Below are 27330 nucleotides of genomic sequence, written 5' to 3' on the forward strand. Positions count from 1 at the left end.
ACTAGCTCAGGTGAGCCTTCCATTCCTTCCTGATCTCCATACGGAGATCGAGAGGGCATGGAAGAACCCATTTTCGGCCCATATCCACCGACATATCTGGCCCATATCCAGCTTGTTTCGCTGATGTTGAGGGCATAGGAGAACATGGGTATGTGTCAATGCCGCCCATCGACGAGACGTTTGCAAACTATCTCGCGTCTGGGCGGGCATCGACACTGAGAGCTCCAACCCTGCCATCCAAACCTTTGAAAGCAACATCGTGTTTGAATGGCAGAGCATACACGGCAGTGGGTCAGGCCGGTGCTGCCCTGCATACCATGGCGGTGTTGAAGGCATACCAGGCCGATCTGCTGGGGGATCTCGACCAGGGGGCAGGGATGTCTCCTGAGGTGGTTGCTGAGCTGCACCGCACCACAGATCTTGCTCTCCGGGCCAATAAGCAAACTGCTGCCACGATCGGCCGGTCGATGGCGGCGATGGTAGCAACAGAGAGACATCTGTGGTTGAACCTGGCCGATATCAGGGAGAAAGATAAGGGCTTTCTCCTCGATTCGCCGGTTTCGACCTCCGAACTTTTCGGCACCTCCGTGGAGGCGGTGGTTGGAAAGTTCAGAGAGACGAAGGCGCGCTCAGCTACATTTAGGACCTGCATACCACTGAGATCCGCTTCTGCACCCAGACAAGCGGGAGGGCCGGGTCCATAACGGTCCGAGGACCGTAGACAGGAACAGAGAGCCAGCGTCGCCTCTCGTGCACCCCTCCATGGAGGAGTAGGTCGCAGAAGAGGCGGGACTCCCGCAAGAAGAAGTATCTGAGGGAGGTGATCCAGCACAAATGCACACAGTGTCGGTGATGGATCACCTCCCCTTGAGGGCGTAATTATTTCTTAGCCCTCTCCTTTCTTCCACGACACCCCAGGCGCTTCTTACATCAGGCCTGAGGCCCATGATGAGTGGAATACGATATTCTGATGGCCTGCCTTGGCTTGGTTAGTGAGAGTGCCTCTTTCAGGCATCTAATGGTGGTAGACCCCAGGTTCAGAGAGAACTGTGTGGTGAGTCTGCACTTCGCACGCCACAGGTGAGCGGAGTAGGTCTTAATTTCAGTTTTCTGTGCAACTGACACTAAAATGTATTTCTCTACAGACCATCGTTCCCTGTGTAGAGTTATGGGGTCATGTCACTGGTATAAGGTAAGGTATGGTATTATTAGGGCCCTGAAGTCCCCCTGTTAGGTGGCTAGAATGATATATGGGCTATATGGGCTTCATGTGTGAGTATGTGATGGCCTTCCCTTTTTGTGAATTCACGGGTTGTGCCACCGCTCATTCTAGATGTAAACTATGTTAACAGCTAGGCTGCCTCTCATTATGAGAACATTTTGAGGCCACCGCTCATTTCTACTGGAATGTTAGCGGAGCACTAAGTGGCAGAATGTCATTTAAAAAAAGAATGGAAACGTTGAATGCTGCCACTTGGTTTATTGTCTAAATACATCTGTTTAAGCCCTCAGGCTATTAGCCATCACAGGGAAGAGTAGTTTGTCTCCTCTCTTAAATAATAATTTAAAAAAAATAGTAGAGAGTATATAGATTTCTTTCTAGAGACTGACGCTGGAGCTTCAGATAGATCTTATATCTGACATTTTCCTGAGTACATCGCTCCCTTGAGCTCTGTTTGGAATTTTTAACAGGCTTAGCGGTTTTTGCAGCCTCTCATAGGAGAAATCTTTCCCTTGAGGCTGTTGCTCCTCCGAGCCTCAGGTAGATCTATGCTTATAGGCTGGCCCTCACCAGGGCTGCCTCAATAGCTGGCCTAGGCTATACTAGAGATAGTGGAGGCGGTCTGCTGAAGCATTTCTGCCTCTGGCCTTTCACTATGTGAGTTTAGGCTGTTTTAGCATCCCTAGATGACAGCCTCCTCTCAATGGGAGTCGTTCAGCCAAGGCCCACCCCCTTCTCTGCATTCGGGGGTGAGAAGAGTAATGCAGGTTGGTGTAGAGGCATGACTGATAAAGACCTAGGGTTAGGCCTTCCAATAAGGCCTCCCCAGTACAATGGGTCTTTTTGGGCAGGGTTAGGCTGTCTTTTGCTCTGCGAAGCCCCACTCCCCTAGGCTGGGCGTAGAAAATTTATGTTACCTCTAGAGCCACTGGCAGGCCAGCACCCTGTTAAATTCTCAGGGGCAGGTGGTTGGTACTCCCCTGTTGATACAGGGTAGTTCTGAGTACTCCACAATCAGCTCTGTATCATTCAACCTCACACCATATTGGCTCGGGTCGAGCGGAAAGTTCTAACCTACACTTCATTTTGGTTTTCGAAGTACGCTCCCTTGAAGCCAGAGCATTGCCATGAGTTGACGCCCATGCGTATAGATGATAGACCCCTCAATCTGGGGCCTCCACTGAGGCAGGGTGGCTTATGTTGTATGTTGCGTTTTTTTCTGAGTACACTGCCATGGGCAATGTGGTTAGGTACCAGGATACTGTAGGCGCTTCTCTGCCAACGAAGGCTGCGCTGTCAAGTAGTAGGCCTCAGCAGGCCTCCTTGACTGGCAGCCCCCAAAAGCCCCCGACTCTTTAGGCCAGCTTGCCTCAGTAGTTTGGGCAGTAGACTCACTGACTGGTATTAGGCCTTAACAGGCCTCCTCTGAAGAGAGTCCCAATGTTGTGGGACATACATTAAAGCTAATAAAGTGAAAAGATTGTAATGTCCACAACACTGCTACTTACTCCCAAATTAATATGGGAGTAAGTAGCAGTGTTGCGGACATTACAATCTTTTCACTTTATTAGTCCCTTTTTTGTCCAGAACCTGCCAGAAGGTGGGATGTGCACACAATAACTTTTTTAACATACATCAAAGCTGCAACCAGGTAGCCAGCCTCAAGAGGCCTCCTGTGGGTGGCCCCAATATTTGAGTTGGTGTAGTATGGTTCCCAACAGTGTTGTGTTTGTAGCAGAATAGACTTGCTATCAGCTAGAAGGCTGTACCAGGCCTCCCTGGAAGCGAGTCCCCAGCAGTATGGGTAGTTGGCTGACAGCACTGGTGTGCCTCAGGCCGAGTAGGCCTCTCATGAGTTTTCGAGTGACAGGGTACACAGCCAGCAGATAGGGTGCTTGGTTGTTAAATTCACTGGCCAATCAGACAATTGGCTTCAGTGGGCCTCTCTGGAGGCGAGTCAAGTCAAGTCATCTTCATTTATATAGCGCTTTTAACAATGTAGATTGTTCCAATGTAGATTGTAGGCCTCACCAGGCCTACCTGTAAGTGGTTTCCCAGTGATACTGGGTTCTGGCAGTTAGTGGTCACTTGCTATCAGTTCAGCTTGCCTTAGCAGGCTGTTTCTGATGGCGAGCTTACGCCCTAGCACGATTAAAGTGTTCACTTTCTGCTACTGGTTCCCTCTCAGAATTTCTTTTTTAGCCTACAGCCTAGTTTGACTACCAGGCAGGCCATGTGCTCCCCTCACTGAGAGTCACTATGAGTACTCGGCCTCCTGAGTCTAGTCAGACGGTCATAGGCCTCTCGTGAGGCCTCCCAGTTAGATCAGTTCTTAGGCCTTTTCAGGCCTCCTCATTGCTTTGAAACACAAGCGCTGGGTAGATCTGTGTCCAATGTAAGTGACTCCAGGTCAGGCCTTCCTGGTGGCATTTCGGGTGAGTATGTTACCCTGAATAGTGATACCCTGCTCCTTCGGGTTCCCTAGCCACATTACCTATAAGGGACCCCTTCCAATTTGAAGCTGTGGTCCTAGGCCCTTGAGCAGGCCCAGGTAGGCCTTTCATTAAACAAAGTTTATGGAGGTTTTCCTGTGAAGCGTATAGCTAGGGCTATGACCGTAAGGAATGCTGTCACTGACAGCCCAGTGTGACCTGAGGGTGAGTGGTTCTGGCATTTCATTTGAATTTTGCTGATTTTGACAGTTGTCACTGCCAATGGGCATGCACTCCCCTTAGCATGGTGGCATTGGTATATTGTTCCCCAAAGCGTCATCGACGCAGTGCAAGTTCCCTTTCGAAAGGAGACGTTTAGGTTACGACTGTAACCTCTGTTTCCTGAGAACAGGGAATGAGACACTGTGTCTTTTCGCCATGCCTCTGGGCCTGCCTGCCAAACAGTCCCTTCAGACGAAAGGTGATTGTCATGTTTGCAAGGCACCCTTTTATATTTCCGGGTTGCACGTTAACCCCCTGGGGTCGGCGGTATTCGTCGGCGAAATTCATTTTGCTCTGTTAACTTTGATATTACAAACAAGTTTCATACATCAATCGATTCTGTTAAATGTGTATTATTTTTGTGTATACTCACAATAAAAACAAAGTGTTGTGCTTTTTGCCAAATAAAGAAAAATAAACGTGATGCGAGTTCTGCCTTCTCTCTGTCAGTTAAGTCCATTCTGAAACGCGTCCGAAAATGAACTGTAACTCAGCGAATACTCAGTCAAACAGGCATACAGACGCACAGGCATGAAGCTTGAATTCTCTTCTTTTAAATGAAAAAACAAATATTCTCATCTTGTGAAATCTGTATTAAAAGAGAGCGATTCCAGTCGAGCTCATTAGAGCTCATTCAAAAATAATGTGACCACGCCCCGGAGAGCGCGCGCTATTCAAACGCAAATGTCTGAGGCAATCCACGCAAACCTGTGAACGCCCAGCTCGAGAAAACACAAGTTTATTCAGATCATTACTTGTTTACACCGTCTCGCAGCGCTGTGAGGAATAATAATAATGGAAAATGTCCCTCAGAAGTGCGGGTATTTCGAGGAGCAAGGATCCGACTGAGCTGAGGAATACTGTAGTAAGTTTTTTTTCCTTCTCAAGTGAATCGGGTTTCTGTTTGTGAATGAATAAACGGCAGAAATGCGCGCTGTTTACCACAGCTCGCAAAAAGACAGTTTAAATTTAAATCGCGTGTGTGAATGAATGATGATGTTTTAGCAAACTGTATTGCTATAATGAGATGAGTAAAAATCGACTGAAATATGTTGAAATAAAATGTAGGCTATTTGTATAAGCAACGTATTAAACTGCAAATTAACATTTATATGCCCTAATATTTCATAAAAACAACGTTACAGTCAGGCGAAATATGAAAGACAACATTTTGTTGACTAGATTTGGGTACAGTTTTTACTGTAGAATATACTGCCACATCAAATAAGCTTTTGTTTAGCAATTTCTGCTCATATGTTCTATATATATATATATATAATACTATTTTTGTCAAAAATAAAGTCATAAACTAAGATGTTAGATGTTCCAATGTTGGCTATATTCAAACTAATGAATACCTACATATGATAAAATGTAGGCCTATAATCATTTTTTTTTACAAAGAAAGAGTACACTTGAAATATTGTTGAAATTGTAATTATTGTTGTAATTGTAACCTTTTTAATAAAATAGCAAAACATATTTACAAGATAGATGTAAGCAAAATCTTAAATGGTCAATATAAGTCTTCTTCTAAATATATCTTTTGTCCTTGCATTCATTCTTGTGGGGCTCAGTCAGTGTCACACCTGAATGAATGGCTCATTATGCAGAGTGGGTGGGACATTGTATTTTCAGGTGTAAACCACTCCTCGTTCACGCCCCCCTCGCATATTGGCTTTCCAAGCAAAACCTGTCTTATAAAACAATACATTGATTTAAATTGTGTGTGAACAATTAGGCAGGATGATTTTCACATCATTTTGAAGCCAGAACTCGAAGCGACAACATTCATTAGTCAAAAGTCTTGTGGAGACATATTTAGTATGTGTTTTGTGGTCTTATTTCAGCAACTTTCATTTTTATTTTTTTCAATAACCACGCATAAACATTATTCTCTTAAAAATTCAAACATATACATGCATGTTGATGACATATTATGGTAGCCCTGTTTGTGCTATATAGAGTGAATTTACACCTTTGCCATTATCATGTTTATAAATAACTGAAAAAAGCACAAATGTCAGAGCATGTCAGAACACCTCCAGGGCCCAGAAAACCGCTCAGACCCCAGAGGGTTAATGAAGTCAGTGTTTTTAATGTGCTTTAAGACAAATCGTGTGCAAATGCAAAGTCAACACCATTGCTGAGTATTTTCTCTTTAAAACTGCAGTGAACAGTCTCAAAAATGCGGTTTGAAATCACTGGTGTTTCTGACGTCTCAATCTACCTTGTAACCAATCATGCCATGAGTTTTAACGGATACAATTATTGACTACAGGGGGACTTTAAAAAAAGTGCATTACTTTTTGTATTCAGGTTAACCCTAAAGCCTAATGTATCATATTTATTACGTTTTTAAATTATCAACATGATCAAGGTACATGCCTTCAGGCCTGTAATTGATACTTTTTTACCAAGTACTAAAGTTCACTAAAAGTTATTTTTAGTATAATTCTGTTTTTGCAGTGAAATCTTTAATGATTTGTATAAAATAAACATAAGAATAACTTTTATATTGTCAGTAATATTTCAATATTAGTGGTCGACCGATATTGTTTTTTTGATGGCCGATGCCGATATCTTAGAAAGCAGGGTGGCCGATGGCCGATATAAAGCCGATATTTTTATATATATTTATTTTAATCAATATTTAATAAATTATAAATAAATTATAAAACAATTTTTTTTTTAAATAAACATGCTGGCGGGGACTTCCGGGTTAAGGATGGAGTAAGACGTGTTTTTTGTAGCTCCGCTGACTTCCACTCAAATTTCATTAAAACAAGACAACATAAAGATCTCGAAGCTTTTATAGTGTTGCATAAGTTCAGTATAATTTGCAACTTGCAAAATGCCGTCGAAGAAACAAGGGAAGAAAGACGTTGCTGAGGGAGAAAGTTCGGGCGAGACCACGGGCTCGCTGGAAGAGGCCTGCTCAACCGCGAGTAACGATCCAGTGCTACTTGCAATTGAATCACTTCGAGTAGATTTGGGCAAGGTTAAAACTGATATTACAGAGAGCTTGAAAGGAGAGATGGCGACGCTGGAGAGGAAAATTGATGCGAAGTTTGATGCAATGCAGTTAATTATAAATGACCACCGTACAACTCTCGAAATCCTCGAACAGACCGCTACGGCCTCGTCGGATGCTGTTACGAAACTACAAGCCAAAGTTAAAAGCCTGTCCGAGGAGGTGTCAGAACTAACGGAGAAATGCATCGATCTGGAAGGCCGTTCTAAGAGGCAAAATCTAAGAATCGCGGGAAGGAAAGCGGTCAAGGTGCCAGAGAATTTGTAGCCAAGCTGCTCATGGAGGTGCTTGGATTAGATGAACTTCCTGTTCTGGACCGTGCGCACCGAGCTCTTCGCTCCCGGCCTGAGGACAGTGACCCGCCGCGCCAGTTCATCGCTCGAGTACATCATGGCCATATCATGGAAAACATCATGCGCAAAGTGTCATCACAAAGAAAGCTAACCTTTAACGGTCGCTCCATCCAGATCTTCAGAGACTACCCTTCGGCGGTGGTCAAACGTCGAGCAGCCTTTGCTAGAGTACGACAGATCCTCCGAGATAAACCCGGTGTGAAGTTTGGCATTCTGTATCCTGCGAAGCTGCGGGTGACGTACAGTGAGGGAGAGAAACTTTTCACCGATGCGAACGAAGCATGGAAATTTGCAATCGAACAGTTTGGGGCAGCAAAGTAGATATTGAACAATAACTCGAGAAGAATTCCGGTTGTTTTGTTGGAAGTTTCTTTTATTTAGCGGACTTGATGCTGGACCATTCTGAAGTCCTTGAAAGGTAATATGCGGAGGTGGGCTTTTCTTTTCTACATTTTATTTTTTATTTTTCGTTTTTTTTGCCTTCAACTTCGTGGAAAGTTGTGCTGTACATTTGTTCCTGTAACAGCTAAACATGTTCTTCTGTTATCTAAGGTTTTTTTAGGGGGGTGGGTCGGTGCTAAAGGTTTCCATGGTAACAAATACCAGTGTGTAATTGGCTGGAGCAGATTAGGAGGTTATAATCACTGTTTATGTTTAATAATTTAAATGTAAAGGGGGCTTCAAGTTCATTAAACTTTTCAACTTGGAATGTTAAAGGACTGAACGAACCAGTTAAGAGGGGGAAAATACTATCTCATTTAAAATCACTGTCTTCGGATATAATATTCCTGCAAGAGACTCATTTGAAACGCACTGCCCACGTTAGACTGAGGTGCAAGTGGATTGGACAAATATATCATTCCAATTTCTCTGCCAAATCTAGAGGCACAGCTATCCTTATCCGTAAAGGAGTTCCATTTAAAAATAATCAGACTATTTCAGATAAAGAAGGGAGATATGTGATAGTTGTTGGAGAGGTATTTTCTGTGCCACTTACGTTAGTCAATGTTTATGGACCAAATTGTGACAAACCTGAGTTTTTCAAAAAAGTGTTTGACTTAATTCCTGATATTTCAGATACAAACCTCATAATTGGGGGCGATTTTAACTGTGTCCTTGACCCGTATTTGGACAAATCCTCCTCCACAAAAATAGTTAGTTCCAATTCTAGTAAATTTTTGAATACATATATAAGCAATTCTAATATGTTTGATGTGTGGAGAGTTCTCTATCCGACGGACAGGGAATACTCTTTTCATTCTCAAGTCCATAATGTTTACTCCCGAATAGATTATTTTATTCTGGATGGTAAACTTTTGCCCCAGGTCTGTACAGCTAAATATCATAATATTATTATCTCCGATCATAGTCCAGTGACTTTTTCTATTAAAATAGATAATATGGATAAACCACATAGAAATTGGAGACTTAATTCTCATTTACTTACAAATAAAGCCTTTATCATTTACTTGAAACAGGAGATAAAAACCTTTTTCGAGTTCAATGACAAGCCTGACATGTCTATAGGGGTGATATGGGATACATTTAAAGCATACATTAGAGGTTGTATTATCTCCTATCAGGCATCTCAAAGAAAAAGAAGCAGGGTTGAATTGGAAGTATTGGAAATTAAAATTCGAGAATTAGATATGGAAAATGCTAAACAGCCATGTATTGAAAAATATAAAGAAATTTGTGAACTTAAATACAAATTGAATCAAATTCTCTCTTCTAAAATTTCAAAATCCTTTCTGTATGTAAAGCAAAAATACTTTGAATTCGGTGATAAACCTCAGAAACTTTTAGCTCGACAACTCCGTAAAATAATATCGGAACGTACAATATACAAAATTAGATCAGACACAGGAGAAACTCTCACTTCCTCTAGGGATATAAACAGTAGATTCCAGATATTTTATGAGGCACTATATTCGTCTAAAGGAAGTATAGATCATACAGTTATGGCTCAGTTTCTAGACCAACAGAATCTTCCCTCATTAAATCAAGAACAAGTTGACCAGTTAGGTGCAGAAATGACTATTAAAGAAATTTCAGATACTATAAAATCTCTAAAAGGCTGTAAAACTCCTGGTCCAGACGGATTCTGTAATGAACTCTATAAAACCTTTAACGAACTACTATCACCTTATCTATATAGGGTTTACAAACAGGCATTTATAGATCAGTCCCTGCCGCCCTCCCTAGATGAGGCAATTATTATTGTAGTCCCAAAAAAAGGAAGGAACCCAGAGGAAGTGGGTTCTTATAGGCCGATCTCACTACTAAATACAGATCAAAAAATTCTGGCTAAAACTTTGGCACATAGATTAAATACAGTAATTGGAAAACTGGTACACCCAGATCAAACCGGCTTCATACCAAAACGCAACTCTTCTTCTAATCTTAGGCGTCTCTTCAACATAATGTACTCTTCCAGAGGCCTGGGGCAGGATTTAGCCATTCTTTCATTAGATGCGGAAAAGGCATTTGATCAAATTGAATGGCCTTACCTATTTGCAGTATTGAAGAAGTTTAATCTTGGAGAAAATTTCATTTCAAGAATTAAATTGTTGTACTCTAATCCGTGTGCAAGAATTCTCACAAATCAAACAATATCCGCTCGTTTTAATTTACATAGAGGTACAAGACAGGGTTGTTCACTGTCACCACTTTTGTTTGCTTTAGCGATTGAGCCCTTAGCTGAGGCCATTAGAGTCCACTCTGGTATTAAAGGCTATAAAACAAGAAATACTGATAATAAATTAGCGTTATATGCAGATGATATAATTGTATTTATTTCTGAGCCCAATAGCAGCATTCCAAATATTCTTAGTTTGATTAATTTATATGGTACATTTGCAGGATATAAAATTAACTGGGACAAAAGTGTGTTGATGCCAGTTACTATCAAAGAATCTTCTTGGCTTCATCACTTGCCCTTTAAGGTTGCTTCAGAACAATTTACATATCTAGGAATAGAGGTAACAAAAAAGTTTTCCAGTTTAGTTAAGGCTAATTTACAACCCCTGTTGTTTAAACTTAAATCAATGATCAAGTTCTGGAGAACGCTTCCTATTTCTCTTCTGGGTAGGGTAAATGCAATTAAGATGATATTTCTCCCACAATTTTTGTACATGGTGCAGAGCATTCCCATATTTCTGCCCAAATCTTTTTTCAAAAAATTGGACTCTATTCTGGTTCCTTTTGTCTGGGACTATAAAGCCCATAGGATTTCTAAGCAGCACCTATGTAAACCCAAAATACAGGGTGGGCTCGCCCTACCTAATTTTCTTTATTACTACTGGGCGGCAAACCTGAAGGTTCTGACTTCATGGATAGATTCTACTATGATTGGGGAGAGCTGGCTGATGCTGGAACAGGAAGAATGCCTCCCATATTCTATTAACACAATACTTCTCTCACCCACAGGTATAACTAGGTCACTTTATAATTACAATCCTATCATTCATAATTCTATTCGAATCTGGAAACAGTTAAAGACACATTTTAAATTCACCCAGATGTCATTTTTGCTTTCTATTTCAGCTAACCCCTCCTTTTGCCCTTCATTGTTAGACAGTGCATTTGATATCTGGAAAAAATTAGGGTTACGAAATATAGGGGATTTATATATGAATGGAAAATTTGCTTCCTTTCAACAGCTGTGTAAGAAATATAATATTCCTTCAAATAATTTCTTTAGGTACCTTCAAATTAGAGACTTTGTAAAGTCTTTCATTCCTAATTATGCTACTGCCACACCTATGTATCTGGATGCATTCTTGGAAAGACGTCATAGTGAGGGTAATAACATCTCCTTTCTGTACAAGGCTTTAGAACAGGTGAAAAGTCCTTCGATGGAGAAAATTAAATCTGCCTGGGAAGAGGAACTTGCGGTAAAGATTCCTAGTGATATGTGGGAAAGCAGTCTTGAACTTGTCCACAGGTGTTCCATTAATGCAAGACATTGTCTTATTCAGTTTAAAGTGCTTCATAGGCTTCATTATTCTAAGTGTAAACTGAACAAATTTTTTCCAAAAGTGTCTCCTTTATGTGACAAATGTCAAATTTTAGATGCCAGTCTATCTCATTGCTATGTTATGTGTCCAAAATTACAAAGTTTCTGGAATAAGATTTTCCAGGTTTTTTCAGATACATTGGACATATGTTTTGAGCCAGATCCTATTTTAATTATACTTGGAGTTTCTGAAGAGTTTTTGAGACTTACACGGGTACAACAACATTTTGTTTCGTACGGTTTAATTTCTGCTAAAAAACTTATTCTTTTGTTTTGGAAGAAAAAGGAAGTTCCAACGCTTAAACTATGGCTGACAGAATTGACTGGTACACTACATTTAGAAAGAATTAGGTATGCTCTAAAAAACAAGATTTTGTTATTTGAAAAAATGTGGTCCCCTTTTATTTCTTTTCTGCAAGCTTGTGATTAATTTTTACTATGCCTTCATTACCTGCCTTTACCACTGGATAGCACTTGGGGGTGGGGTTAGAGGTGTCTGTGTTTTTTTTTTTTTTGCATTTTTTTGCATTTTTTTTTGCATTTTTTTTGCATTTTTGTCAAGTTGTTAGTTTTATTTGTTTGCAAAAAAAGTGTAGTTACAAATGATCTTCTGCTGAAATACCAAATAAAAACATTTAAATACATAAAATAAACATGCTTTTATACTTTAGATGGGGCAAGGGTGGGTCAAGGGTGGGGCAACAAAGTATTAGATATGACTGACAGAGATCGTAAATTAATGAAGACGGAGAATGTGAGTGAGTGAGTGAGTGAGTGAGCACTGTTTGATCTGAGGAGCTGCCTTTGCCGTTCTCTTCTGGCGCTGGTGTTCTCAGCGCCACCCGTCAAAATAAAAGTCCGGAGCGCCGTCAAAATAAAAGTCCCGCTTCCAACACATCGGCCAATCAGAAAAACTTATCGGCCGATGCCGATATTTAAAAAATGCCAAATATCGGCTGATATATCGGCCTTGGCGATATATCGGTCGACCACTATTCAATATAAACACTTGCTGGACTGAAACAACTAAGGTTTACTAGATTATAGTAGTCTGCTGTACTGTTATTAAGATCTCTGAATTTTGTCTTACTTTTTGGCTATATAAATAGCACCAAACTGCATCTTTTTGCTCAGTTTGGTCCTCTGAATAAAAACTTTTTCCCCCTCTTCAAGTGTGAGCTCCATATTGTCCTACTGTCAGTGCCGGCCCAAGCCTTTTGGGGGCCCTAAGCAGTTTGATTTGGGGGCCCCCTCCCACCACGCGGAGTCCCACCATGCGGAGTTTGACGATTATTGACAAATGTCACGATATAATGTTACATTATAAATTAATACAATGAGTTTATGTATTAATACAAAATAAATACTTAATACAAAATAGATAAGCCTACTTAAATAAAAAGTTTTAACTTTTTCTTTACTCTTTTACTAACTCTTTGAAACTTCTGAAAACAAACTGTCACAAAACACATTAAATAAATTATTTGCAAAATATCCTCCAACGTTTTGCAACACTTTGCAGTTTGAATGATGTCTTGTATGAACATGACGGAGTATGTTTTTATGTTTCCACTGTACGATCGCGCCCGCGCCTTACACACACACACACACACACACGAATGTTGAAACATTTTGATTCTAATGAGAGAGATACGTGAGCCCAATGCCGCTTACTTTCACTTTCGTTTTAAATTATTTTGTTTTGGCTTGTTTATAGTTATTTTTTTAATTCTTGTTCTGTTCTGAATATTATTAAATTTAAAGGATAAATCATTGATTTAAATGTCAATCATCAATCATTGATCAAATCAAATTTTTGTGACATGGCTTAACATTACTGTGACTTTGCGCACGAATTGTCTATGCACGCGAGGTTATGCGCATGACTCAAACACTGGCAGACACAGCAGCAGTTGTAGGCAGGTATATTGATCATGAAATCAGAATTTTCTTGTCTTGAATTAGTCATTAATTCATTCATGTCACTTGTTTAAGTTAATTAATATGTAAAAAAAAAAAACCTCAGGGGGCCCTAAGCAGCCGCTTAGTTCGCTTATGCCTCAGGCCGGCTCTGCCTACTGTATATCATACTATATGAGCCATAAAGTAATAATGTATCAAATTTGATACAAAAAACCTGTTTTTTTTTTGTCTAAATATTTTGATAACTATTATTTCATGTCAGGCTTTACAGGGTTAAAAGTTCATTTGGACACTAATATGATCATAGGCTGAATAAAATAACAAATATACTTCCCAAAACCACTTAATCTGACCCACATACCTCCCACTGCACCCCACTGTATATATTACCACTGGTGAATACACAATTAGATCTAATTGAGTGGTTTGCTGGAATGACAGGACATCTGCTAAGCTAAGAGTGGCAGTCCTTCACACTCAGAATCCCTAGAGACCACCCGCCCCTATCGATTGACACCAAGTAAACAAGCCCTGACCTTTCAGCCCATGCACCCCCACCTCTTGGACGCGTGCCACGCACGTGCCAGTTATCCCCTCCCCTCCTCCTCATCATCACTATCTCCACCATATGGTGCGTTTCATGTCCCATGCATGTCCGTGTTAATGGGTCATTCCCCAAAGGGACATGTGGAGTACCATCTGGTTCAATCAAGTGGCCAGATGCCCCACCGGGCATCTAATTGGCTCAATGAAGATTAGATCCAATAGCAGAGAGGGGCTATATGAAATGCTGATATCTTGCAAAATATTCTTTCTCTAGATATGAGAGATGTTTCTCCAAAAATTCCTTAGGATTAATTAAAATAAACATAAATTGGACCTTTTTGGGTAACACTTTATTTAGATAGTTCACTTTAGACATTTTACTAACTATAAGTAACTATGCAACCTCGTGTGAAGTACTAGTCAGTATTAGTAGATTGTCTACTTAATAATAATAACACTTTATTTTGATAGTCCCCCAACACACATTCTACTGACTATAAGTAACTTTGCAAGTACATGTCAACTTATTCTACGAACCCTTATAAAAATAACCCTAACCTAACCGTCTATTAATACTCTAAGTGTTAGTTGGCATGTAGTTGCAAAGTAGAATTCACTAAATATTCAACAATATTATTGATTTGACTGCACTGATACTATTGGATGAGAACTGAACTGAGCTGGGCTGCATTTCCCAAAAGCATTGTATGCCTAAATTGATCGTAGAACTATTGCCACCAATGCTCTCTACGATCAACTTAGGCTTACACTTTTGGGAAATGTAGCCCTGGAAGACGACATCACTGTTTTTCTGCAGAACTGCTTTATAGATTAAATTAACTAATTTAATAATGGATGATCTTTACAATGGAACTGAATCAACACTGAATAGACCTCCACTAAACAATGACACTATTTTCTTTTAGAGCTGCTGTACAGCCAAAATGAACTGTTTGCATCATTGAATCATTTTCCTGTTATCACCGTAAAGCTGCTTTTAAACAATCTGTATTGTATAAAGTGCTATATAAATAAAAAGAGGGGAAATATTTTATAGTTGAATGTATAAAGTTGACTATTGAAATAAAAATGTAACACATTTTTTACATTATTTACCCTCATATACAGACCAGGGCTGTGTTTCTCAAAAGCCAAATGGTGCCAGTGGTTTCCACAATCTTCTTAAATTGTACGATCCTAGCTGCTTTTCAAATAATAAAAGTGGACAGGGATCAGGAGCATATGTGGTCACTGTTCACTTTAATTTGGAAAAGAGCAGCTTCAACATTTTGCTAGAAAACTCCTTTTTCATTCCATGGAAGAAAGTAAGTCATACAGGTTTGATACAATGTATTTTGTTGATCCTGGAACAACATTCCTGTCCAAAAACATAGTCCTAACCCCTAAATCCCTACCCCTAAACCTGACCCTACCCATAACTTATCCCTAAAATCAGAGGGAAATGACAGATGAATAAGAATGGAGTAGAAGCTCTTGTTTTAAGCCTAAACTTGACTTTAACTGTAAATCTATCCCTCAAATCGGATTGGTTGATTGAAATGTAAATGTTAATTTTCTTTCCCATGAGTCATCCTTCATTTATAATAGGAAAAATCTGCGCTAGTAAATGGAGAGTTCAGGGGAAAACACAATACTTCTAGGCCCAGCCGTCAGACTTACATAGTACAATAAAGAAAAGGCAGTACTGTTTACCCAGTAGACCAATGTGTTTACAATAAATGTTGAACTGCAATGCTAGCTCTGGGATGCCACACCTTGCATGGATTTATGTTGCAATGTGACAGGTGATGAAGTGAAACCAGCTTCATTTAGAAAGAGGACAGCTGATTGCCCAGGAAATAGCTGCTTTGTGTTTTGGCAACCATTATGGTTGTGGTTTTCCAAGTCACATGATGTAAGGCATTGTTTCCTGCTATCGATACATTTATCATTCAGTTATTTGCAAGTGTGAGCATTTTAGTGTAGAAATGCATAAAGACAAAGTGTTTGTGCTTTGCATTGTTTAGGATCTTATTAAAAACTATGAAATACAAGCATATAAAGCTTTTTAAAGGGGTCCTATTTTGCTTTTTCCATTTTACTCATTTAAATAATCAGTGCCCACAAAATACGCAAAAAAGGGGACGAGGCCTGGCTGAGCTGCTGCTATGTCAAAGAGACGCTGTTTGAAATTAATTTATTTGACCTTCCTAAGGCTGATGAACTTAAAGTGGTTAAAATTTATATTAAACACTGTACTGTAGCTTTTGTAAGCTCTCGCTTTTTGTAAGGCTGTTCACCGCCCCTTAGCAGAATTAACCATGATTTTGTGATCGATTACTGTTTGTATTACCATAGTTTTCCAACAAGTATCATGTATCATTAAATGGTGTTTAACTTCAGATCTAAAATGTATAAGAAATGTTTTTTAAAAATACCACTCTGAAAAGTCCTGTGAAATCTGTGCTTGCAAAATCCGTGCATGAAATCCATTCTGGATGATCCTCTTGTTTGTTAACATTCTTAAGTCTGAATCAGGCTTGAACTGGTTTGAAATTGACGCCATCCTTAATAGTTACATCTGAGTAGAGCTTGCGGTTATGGCAAGGGGCGTGACATTTCCTGAACACGCTAAGTGGTACCAATAACAACACACTGGGCTAGCTAACCAATCACAGCACATTTCATATTTCGGAAGGAGGGGCTTCATCGAAACAGGAAATAATTGGCACGTTCAGCATAGACTGGGGAGAGAGGAGTTGTAATAATGTAAATATGTGAAAAAGAATGTTTTTTTAACAATCAAGCATGAAAGCATATTCTAGTACACCCCAAAAACAAAATCAAGACTTTGCAAAAGGGTATAATACTACCCCCTTAAATGATAAAAAAGCAAACTGCATGATCAATACAACTTTAAAATGTTTAAATGTTTTTGCATTATTTAGCAAAATTGAACTATGAAGCATTTGTTTAGAAATAAAAAAAAAAGTATTAGGTTGTGTTTGTCGTATGTTAGTGAAACATGTTTATAGTTATTGTAACAAACCACACATCTGGACACACTTCTGCCATAAAAGCAGCATTTGTTTGCAGATGACACTTAATATTTCATTATCTAATAAAATGACATTGAGAGGTATTTAAGTCTCCAAATACTCTTTGGAGGCCTCTGTATACCTGAGATCACTAAATATTACTAAACACTTGCCTAAGTATAACCTTTTCACCACTTTTTTATTCTGTGGCATTGTTAGTCTTACAGATATTATCTGACGTCCAAGTCCTGAGTCCAGATTTAAGATGTAGCAAGCATACAGATAACCATTCATCCTCTTACTGAAATAGAAAAAAATATGAACATGAATTTGTAATTGCTTTACCTCCTCGTTGGGTGCCATGGCTCTGTTGGGGTACTGGTCCGTGGTATCGCTACCCAGGGTTTTGTAGTAATCCCCAGTGCTGGGCTGCTTGCTGAAGCTGCGAGACTTCCGATTAGAGTCGACTCTTCGAAGTCTTTCGTGGCTCTCGCCAGGATTCAACTCCTGCCGAAATGAACAGCACATTTTCAGAGATGGAAACAAAATAAAATGCAGAATTTTAACAATCAGTCATTGAAAGAAAATCATACGAATCAATCACTTCATCTCAATGCTGGGGAACGTGCCTATGGTCTACGGCCCTACCAGTAATATTTGGATATCTGTAAAATCCAAAAACTGAAAGTCACCATAAAATCAAAATTGACGAATCATTTTTTTTTTCTTTTAAATGCATGTGCCCTTTTTTGTATTATTCTTCAATAATAATAACTCCCTCTTGCAACAACTTCTCTTCACGTAAGGTGTGTATACTGACATGTTTACTGGCGCAAGGGCGGGAAAACCTGTTACTCACATGAGATTGATCCAATGATCCAATCAATTCCAGATGAACAAAATCAAGTCCTGCCCTACACTTAAGACTTTCATTCATCTTCAAAAAACAAATGAAGATATTTTAAAATTGTCCCTCCATTGACAGTCCACGCAATTATCAATTTGTTACTTCAACTAATCAACTAATAGTAAAACTAATCCATATGAATTGAGCAGTCAAATTTTCTGAAGAGACTCGATCGCTTTATATGATGAACAGATTGAATTTAGGCTTTTACTCAAATATAAACATTGATCAGCGAACATAAACAGAAGCCCAACCATACTTGCATGATGCGTAAGAACAAACCTCATTGGTTCTTCCGGAAGCTTAAACATGCTGCGTAACACGAGAATGAACCTCATTGGTTCTCGCACGTAAAGCGAACATGCTTGAGCTTCCGTTTACCACAACTGATGTGTGAACTGATGAATGTTTATATGTGAATAAAAGCCTAAATTAAATCTGTTCATCATATAAAGCAATCGTGTTTCTTCAGATTATTTGGACTAAACCACTTGATTCATATGGATTGGTTTTACAATCTCTTTATTAACTTTTTGAAGTGACAAAGAGGTAGTTGTGTGGACTTTCAATAAAGATTTAATTAAAATATCTTCATTTGTGTTTTAAAGATGAACGAAAGACTTACGGATTTGAACGACATGAGGGTGAGGAATTTCATTTTTGGGTAAGGTACATTTTTGGTTTCCATTGAAACGATTAAACCACTGAAGTTCAAAAAACAATATTTATGAGTACTGTATTTCAAGAGTCCATTAAAAAAATATTTTTATAATTAAATTACACTATAAACTCAACTCAAATACTTAGAGTGACTAAAACGTAACTGAACCGAGTAAAATCTTTAAAATTAGAAACATCAATTTAAAGGGGTGGTTGAATATGATTTCACTTTTCTAACTTTATTTGGTGTGCAATGATACTGTTTGAGCATAAATAACATCTGCAAAGTTACAACGCTCAAAGTTCAAAGCAAAGGGAGATATTTTCTTTTAAAGAAACTGCTTTTTAAGGACTACAACAAAAGGCTGGTAGGGACTAGGACATTCCTCCCGGGTTAGTGACATCACTAACCCTAAAATTTACATAAAATTTAAATGCAATTTATAGATTATCAAGACAGAATATGCTAATCAATGACTAGAAGATAACTACACATAAACTACATAAATTCACCAACTAACCATTCAGAAATGTTGTCTACATGTTGTCATTTCTTCTTGAGTCTCTCCATGTTTCTGACTTCGGTTTGAATATAAAAGGCTAAAGGTTTTTGAAATTTCCAGTGCATGTCTGTGTGAGGTAAAAGGACACAAGCTATTGTAGCTCCGCCCTCTGTGCCGGGAGCAGCAGCTCATTTGCATTTAAAGGAACAGACACAAAAACGGTGCGTTTTTGCTCACCCTCAAAAAGTGACAACTTTAACATGCTATATAAAAATATTTGTGGGGTATTTTGAGCTAAAATGTCACATACACACTCTGGGGACATCAAAGACTTATTTTACATCTTGTGAAAATGGCATTATACCACCCCTTTAACATAAATCTTTTGGAGTCATTTGCTTGCTAGCAGTAGTGCACATGCATGTGCTAACATAACTAGCAGATTATCACTGTATTAGTTTGTGAACAATTATTGTGTTTTAAATAAAGCATCACACAGCAATAATATAATCACAATATTCTTTGACCCATCCTTGACCAAACCACAGACCCTACCCTTCAGCACAATGGTAACCTTTAAAACTCCAACATTATAGAAACAACTTTAAATCCTGACAGAAAATTAACATGTACACATCTCCGCCTATATTATTATTGTGCAAACATTTTTTGTAACATTTACACTCCTTATACAGTGTTAATTTTTAAAATGGTATATTTTAGGGAACTGGTCAACATTTTTTACACTCTTTTTAATAAATGCGTATAGGGTTTTTTTTTTTTTTTTTGGAGGAGGGGTGTAGTAGCAAATGAAATATCTAAAATATTATGTGTTTATAAAAACCATTTGAATAATAATTATAATACAAGAATTATAAAAAAGATTGTTTAAATTAGTTTTAGAAGAAGTCGAATAAGTGTAGCAGAAAATTAAGCAACACTATTGAAGCTGCTGTCACTTTTTGAAATGACAAGTCACCTTACATATTTGAATACTGACTTCCCGCCCCCACACACACACCATGAATACTAAATAAGGTTATAATAACTTTGTATGTGACAGGCTTTAGTGTCAGTGTGAGATTTTGACAATTCTCCTTCCCACTGTTGATAGCACTCCTTGAAAATGCCACAAACCAATGCCAGATCTTCTATGTTTTACACAATTCTAAGTAATCTGAAACAGACTATTAATTGAATTTTCATCCCATATTAAAGTTGCTCCACTTTAGAAAAACCTGACAAATTAAGCCACATAAACTCTCAGTAATTCCCCTTGAGTTTATGTGGAAAAGCCTCATGTGACCAGCTGATTTACCTGAAAACAAAAAGACTTTTCATGGCACAAAAGCTGAACTGTAACATGGATTTCTAAGCCTCACCGTCTTAGTAGAAGGCAAACAACACACCAGGCTAAAAGAGAGACTGTCTGACCCCTTGTATGTTGTTTCAGTATCAATGCACTGAACGGTTTCACTTTCTACAGCTGTCACTCACTTGTGTATGATAGTGAATCTTCATCACTGATCTAAAACCATCACCTGCCTTTAGTAAAGGCTTAACATCACAAGAACAACAGAAATTACATTAGAGCAATCTCAGACGTGTTTTCAAGACTTTCTAGAAATTTCCAACACAAAAAAGGCAATGCTTTGTTTTCTCTCAAGATTTCCCTAATGCAAAGTCCTTGAATTTGCATAGTAATCAACCTTATGCAATGTAATTCTAAATACATAATGTCACAGAATAGTTAAAGAAAAGCACCAAATATGAGACATTAATCAGTTGTTTGATGTTATATTGTGATTAAAAACATTAAAGGTACCTTTCATAAAATAATTTTAAAAAACACGTCTATTTTTGGATATAAAAAAAGGAATACAGCATGATCTCTGCCTGAAAGCATATCCACACATCTATTACAATGAATTTGAATTCTGTCATATGAGGGGTTTTATGTCTCATGCCAGCTCTGAGAATGGTATTATCCATGCATGTTCTTCCAGCAGTTCTTCCAATTTGAATTGTTGTCTAAAGCACTGTCCTTCATGCAGAATTACTCCCAGTGTAACTCGATTCATCCCAGTGCAGATGGTTTGATTATCATACCTCAGGGAAATCGCTGCTTGAAAGGCTATAGCTGACCTCTATACAATGTGGATGGACCTGAGCCTATTTAAAACCTGCTGAATTTTTCATCACCAGTCACCAATACTTATTCTTCAGGCTTTTGAAACACACAGGGACTCAGCTGTGACTGATCTAAAGAGTGTGCAGTAAGGTTAGATGAAGACAAATTGAGTGAAGAAAATGAATGCAGAATGCAGTTGAACGAATATCTGATTACGTATTCAGTGCATTTGAAAGGTTCTCTAGGTTATCACAGGTTACTAACCAACCAAACAACCAGTCAGAGGTTACATTATCTTATAATAACTAGACATAAGTAATACTGAAAGTCTGGAAAACATTCCTGACAAAAACGCCTTTTGCAGCTGCAAAGGCAATTACATAATTACACATAAAGCTTGAGTAAATACAACTAAACCAAACCAACAGTTTTAACGCTTGCCACCATCATCATTTCATAACAAAATAACACTGAATAGCAGTCTTACCCTTTCTGACTGCCCTTATTTCTTTCCACAGTGCTGTCACCTTACGCGAAGGTTTAAACTGAGAGCCGGTAGATGCACAGGTGTCACAGGATCTCCATTCTACTGTGAGTCATTCTACCTGACACACGACTTGCCTTTCCCCGCCCCTTTCAAACAATCACATCCCAGAGCCATGACTTCACTGCTCACCTGTTAACCAACCACAGGTCACAGCGCTCATGGGCTCTTATGCAAACCATTGTGACACAGTGGCTAAGCATGGCCGTTCCGACTCGGCTTTCTCACCGGTCGAAGGATTGCATTATGCACACCGGCCACCGAAGGGAATCTGATTACAAATAAAAGTGGAGTTCTCTCTCAAAGGTAGTTTATTTACAAAAATAACAAGTGGCAGTGGGTGATAAGAGTGTAGCAGAACAGTGTAAATTAGAAATAGAACATAATGTGAATCTTTTGTGTATAAGAACACGAAGTGTATAAGAATTATGTTGAATGAAGTGCCGATCTTGGATTAAAAATAAGCCTGAAAGTGAACTCAGGTGAACTTGTATAACATTCTAGTGTAAGTTGAACGAATCATAGCCTAATATGGGCCTGAGTTACTAAATGGTGTGGTATTCAAATATATTAGAACTCTATAAACAAACTAACCTTGAGCGAGTTGAACTACACTAAACACAACCCAGAACTCTCAGTATGCGGTTGCTATGCATACTTGCTTTACCATGGTATTCAAGCAGCAAGGGGATTTTTTTTTTTTTTTAATACACATTGTTTCTTCATTTTTCCCTCCAAACTTTGATAAATGTTTGTGTGAGAATAAGCGAAAAATAAACAGTATGTATTATATTTCTCTTTGCATATACAAGTATTATTCACCTCTTCGTGTAACATGGGCATTACAAATCTGATATATATGAATATTAAAAATACATATGAATGTTATATCTCTCTCCATATCTATGAGCATTACACACCTAACCATTACACAAAAAATAACATTTCTGATATGCTGTAAGAATATAGAGAATAATGTTAATAGCAGCACAGATAATTTGATGAGATGTTCAAATTGAAATATTTTGATTGCAGAGTTTGACAAATTGTTTCACATTGTTGAGATCTCTTCTGAAACTTTAGATGTTAAGGTCTCCCTTTGCTCTTCATTCAATCCCATTGCTGTCTAGGAGAAACAACTGAGAGGAAGAACTCGTATATGTGATTTCTCTTTTTTAAATAAATTCAATCCTGAAAGGTTCCATCTCCTGAAAAGTACATGTAATCTGTTAAGTAAGTGTATGATTGTCATCTCTAAATCCCTCCTCACAATCACCCCCGCCCAACAGCATTTCAGCAGCTCTGCAGCCTAAAGTCTTTGACCATAAAAGGAAAAGCAGACTGCATATGATTTGCGACGACGGGTTCTAGAAGATTTCTTCATGTCTTATTAAAGTATTTATTTTCATTAGAAGGAGACTACATTGTTTGCTCTATGTAGTTAATTATGTACTGAATTAGTCATGATTTGGTCATGAAATATTTATATAATGTACTTACACTCTATAACATATTTTCCAGTTTATGGGACCTATTGAGTCACAAATATTTAAGAAATGTGAGTTACTTGAAACTACATAAAAACCCATGTTAGACAAGCAGTCAAATTACCAAGTGTCAAGTGCTGAGTTATATTTACAACCTTTAAAACTATATCCTATAATCATTATTATATTAAATTGTTACATAATTATATTATTATATCATGTGTTACTAACAACAATTATTAAGACAGTAGTTGAAATAACTTAAAAATCTAAATACATCATGTTGACTTGACGTTTTTAACTTTTTATCAGTTCCTTTTAACAGTGCAGTACAGTCGAATTTCAAGGCATTTCAGAGGGTTAAATGGCAGAAATTCAGGTTGTATTTTTAAGTTTGTATATTTATTCTTCCATACAAAAATGTTTATTTGACCTGTCTAAATCATCATGAAAGGAATTACATTGGATACAACTATAGAAAGACAACATTAGTAAGTGATTCTTAGAAGTAAGTGCATTACGGTAAACAACACCTTTTTTACATGTATTGAAATTTGAGGGATATTTTTTCAGCATATGTGCTACTGAACCCCTAGCAATTAATATCTCCTAAAAAGTGCGGGATTTTCTAAAGTTGAAAAGGTTACCACATCCCTATACACTAAACATACAGGGACAATTTTTCTTCAAGAGACTAATCACCGTCTCTGCTCTATGGCCCAGTGGAAGAGATACTGTCTGAGAGGAGAGACAGGGATCAGGCAGAGGGTCATCCTGGGGGTCAGAAGTCATAGACAGGGTCTAACTGAAGGTTTCATTATGTTTGGTGGATAAAAGTAGTAATGGATGCCACTGCAGTGTTGGGGAAAGTTACTTTTAAAAGTAATGGATTACAATATTGCTTTACTCCTTAAAAAGTACTAATTGCATTACTTAGTTACTTTTTATGGAAACTTTTTGCTTGTTTGTTTTAGTTACTTTTAATGGAAAGTAATGCATCATGTTACTTTTGTGTTACGTTTTCTCACCTCTGGAGGTTGCTTGTTTGTTTTTTAATAACAAAAATAAAAACAAAAGTTCTATTTTTGCAAATGTAAAGACCCTTTCACACCAAACGTGAAATGAAAAAGCCTCAGGCTGAAGGAAATGCTAATTCACGTCTGTACACAGTAGAGGGCGCAGCTCAAACAATCCTTTCAACTGCGCTGCTGCAAGGAGAAGAAAGTTTGGTAACACTGTAAAAGTATACAGTAATAAAGTACTTACAAACTATTAGTTTATAGTTAATTCATAGTTAATATATTGTAGTCTCTACATTGTATATATTAATATATATATATATATATATATATATATATTACTTAATAATAATATACTATATAATATATAATATAATATACTTAATATATTACAGTTTTTCTGAATTGCTAAAACACTAAATCCCATTCTTTGAACCAAATTCTCAAAAGCCTAAACCAATTTGTCGAATAAACCTACATAAATCTTTTTGTAAAACTCTAAACACTTTCTCACTCACTAAAACACAATTTGCACTGTGATGCATTTATGTTTCAAAATGCTAAATACAGGCAGACAAAAGTTAAACACAACTACAACACAGTTGTCATCATTTACACACAACGACTGAAATTGTTCACACTTATTTCTAATGATGTGACCAAACCAACTGTTCAAAATACAAGTAAATTCAGAGTGCCAAAATTTACTCAAAATGTTGCACTGAATGTTGATAAAAACAATGTAAGTTTAATGTACAGTATTTGAAAATATTTTAAGAAACACTGAAAATGATTGCAATTAATGTCTAATAAAGGATGGTTTAAAGCAAATTTAACATAACTCAACATTTTCCCATTTTGTCCATGACCTAATCTAATTTACTATAAGTCATTATTACTCTACTCAACTATAACTCATTATAACCAATGAACAGTTCCATTACTATAAGCTAATTAAACAATACTAATTGTGTTAAAGGTACAATCTGTAATTTTTTCGCTGCCAGAGGTCGCATTTTCAAAACAATAACAAAGGCGAAGCTTGATGACGCTATGAAGGAGAGTGGAACGATGAGAGATGTCGTTTTCACCATCCAGAGATGTATGGATTTCACGAATCATATAAATTATAGCCTATATCAGCTAATAAATTAGTTTTTGTATTACCTGTATGTTTGATCACACTATTTTATGTCATCGTAATGAATTAGCTGCATGCAAGGCAAGTGAAATGTGTAATATGTGACTATTTGTCGAATGATTTGGTGGGTTAATGCTGTACAGTTTTATACGTTTAAAACAATCGTACTAAAAGTACATTTAAACAAACCCACAGTATTTGCAAGTAATTTTTGTGCAAGACATACTGTATTTAATTTCACTGCCATAGACTTGGTCACCAGACTTGATAAAAAGCGTTACTGAAGTACAAAGAAAGTTCAATATAATGTGTAATGTATGTGTACAATAAATAATATATATTTGTTTACCTGTCTATTTAAACACATGCGAGAGTCTCTGTCACGTCCAAGTTTGTCGCGAAGCTCTCTCCATCTCGAAAAAGCCACACCGATATTGATCCTTGTTTTATTTCTCTGTTTGTCCCAAAGCCTGCTTGCCTCAGTTGATCTACGTTTACGTTTTTTTTGGGATTTTCTGTACTCGCCAATCAATAATCGTGAACCATCACATGATGACTGAATGACACAACACCGGCGTCTCATATATGCCTGTTTCTTGTGTTTATCTTTTATGTTTTTGGATTGCCTTTTGGATTATGACCTTTGCCTGGACTGGTTGTGAGTACGGATTACCCTTTAATAAAACACTGCTTTTGGATCTTACCTTTTCCCTGTGTGTATCGTGACAGGCTTATATTTAGTCTAAAACTACAATCATAATATAAACTGAAATGTGTTGTGAAGCAAGCCAATGAAAATTAATAACAATTACACTCAGACATTTTAAGTGTATAGTTAATTTTTGGAGCCTCAGAATACATATATTTATTGCATACTAAGTGAAGTGTTAAGTTTTTTTCATGAGTTAGTCCACCATAAGGTACAATGGTAATCATGAAAACAAGGTTTGATAGGAAGATACAAGCTATTACTTCAAATGCTTAGCAAACAGGCCAGACAACAAGTGCATTATCTGCTCTTCATATCCCAAAGATGCCACTAGTACAGTTGAATTCCCAGTAATGATCTGAGAATTTGTGTGTTGGGATGTGCTGGCATATCTGACAGTTTAATTAGTTAAATTAATGTCAAATATGTCATGCAATGCATCAATAGAGCCTTTGGAAGGTCAGCTTGGCTAATGGAAGCCCTCATTAACGAGAACACAAAAGTAGCATTGTATTTTTGTCTATACGAGTGTTTGAGTCCATATCGTGTATGTGCACCTGCTCTGGGCTTAGCCGCATTGTGTTTATTAGTGTGCTCAGGGTTGTGTTTTTTTTTTTTAGCACAGATTGAAGTTTGTTGGCCAGACAACAGAAGATGCACTGCTGGCCTGATTATCCAGCTTTCTAATGGCCACTGTGCACCACTGTGTGCTATTTGTGACAAACCGCTGTGATTAAGTTTATGGATGATTAATTAGAACATATTGTGTTGCTTTACTGTCAAAGCTGCCTACATTTGTATTTCATGCCAATTAAAAAAGGATGAGATTGTGGTAAGTGTGTGTTAATTAGATGTAAAATCCACAGGGAATGCTTTGCTATTATGGGCCTATACGCAGAATAACTAAAGCTCTGTGGAATATTTAGTTACACAAGACTCAGAAGGGATGCAACTAACTTGGCAAGCTGGTCTTTGTAATTAACTGAGCTGTATAATTATATCATATTGCTTGAATGCATTTATTTTAACTTTATAAGATGTTAAGTCATTAACATCAGTGATTGAAATATTATTAAATATTCTGGAATCTTTAGTTCTGTTCTACAACCTAGTGAGCTGAATATCTAGTCAACTCATGACTTTAAAGACAACATTAAAAGGCCTTCACAACCCATTTTATTTATGTATTGTTAAGTATTTTACAGAATGCACTTCGAAAAGCTCAAAAAATATTTTTAGATGGAGGATGAATCAAGAGAAATGTAGATTATAAATATACATACATTTGATTCAAAACTTGTAGTAGTATTGAAAAAAAATTAAACAAATTACAATTATTACAAGTATTTCATCCAAAATGTATGTGTGCTGTGTAATTTAT

The 27330-nt window shown here is 37.7% G+C and overlaps 1 protein-coding gene across 7 annotated transcripts in view; it reads right to left on the bottom strand.

Moving 5' to 3' along the window:
• The window catches only part of espn (espin), a 95003-nt gene that overhangs the window by 29755 nt on the left and 37918 nt on the right, over positions 1 to 27330 (bottom strand). For all 7 annotated transcript variants that reach the window (XM_084087410.1, XM_084087409.1, XM_084087413.1 and 4 more), the window contains exon 8: positions 17194 to 17355. In XM_084087410.1, coding sequence (XP_083943536.1) covers positions 17194 to 17355 — 162 coding nt within the window. The remainder of the gene's footprint in view (positions 1 to 17193; positions 17356 to 27330) is intronic.

This window comes from Abramis brama, assembly GCF_963993115.1.
Source record: "Abramis brama genome assembly, chromosome: 16".
NCBI classification, from domain to species: Eukaryota; Metazoa; Chordata; class Actinopteri; order Cypriniformes; family Leuciscidae; genus Abramis; species Abramis brama.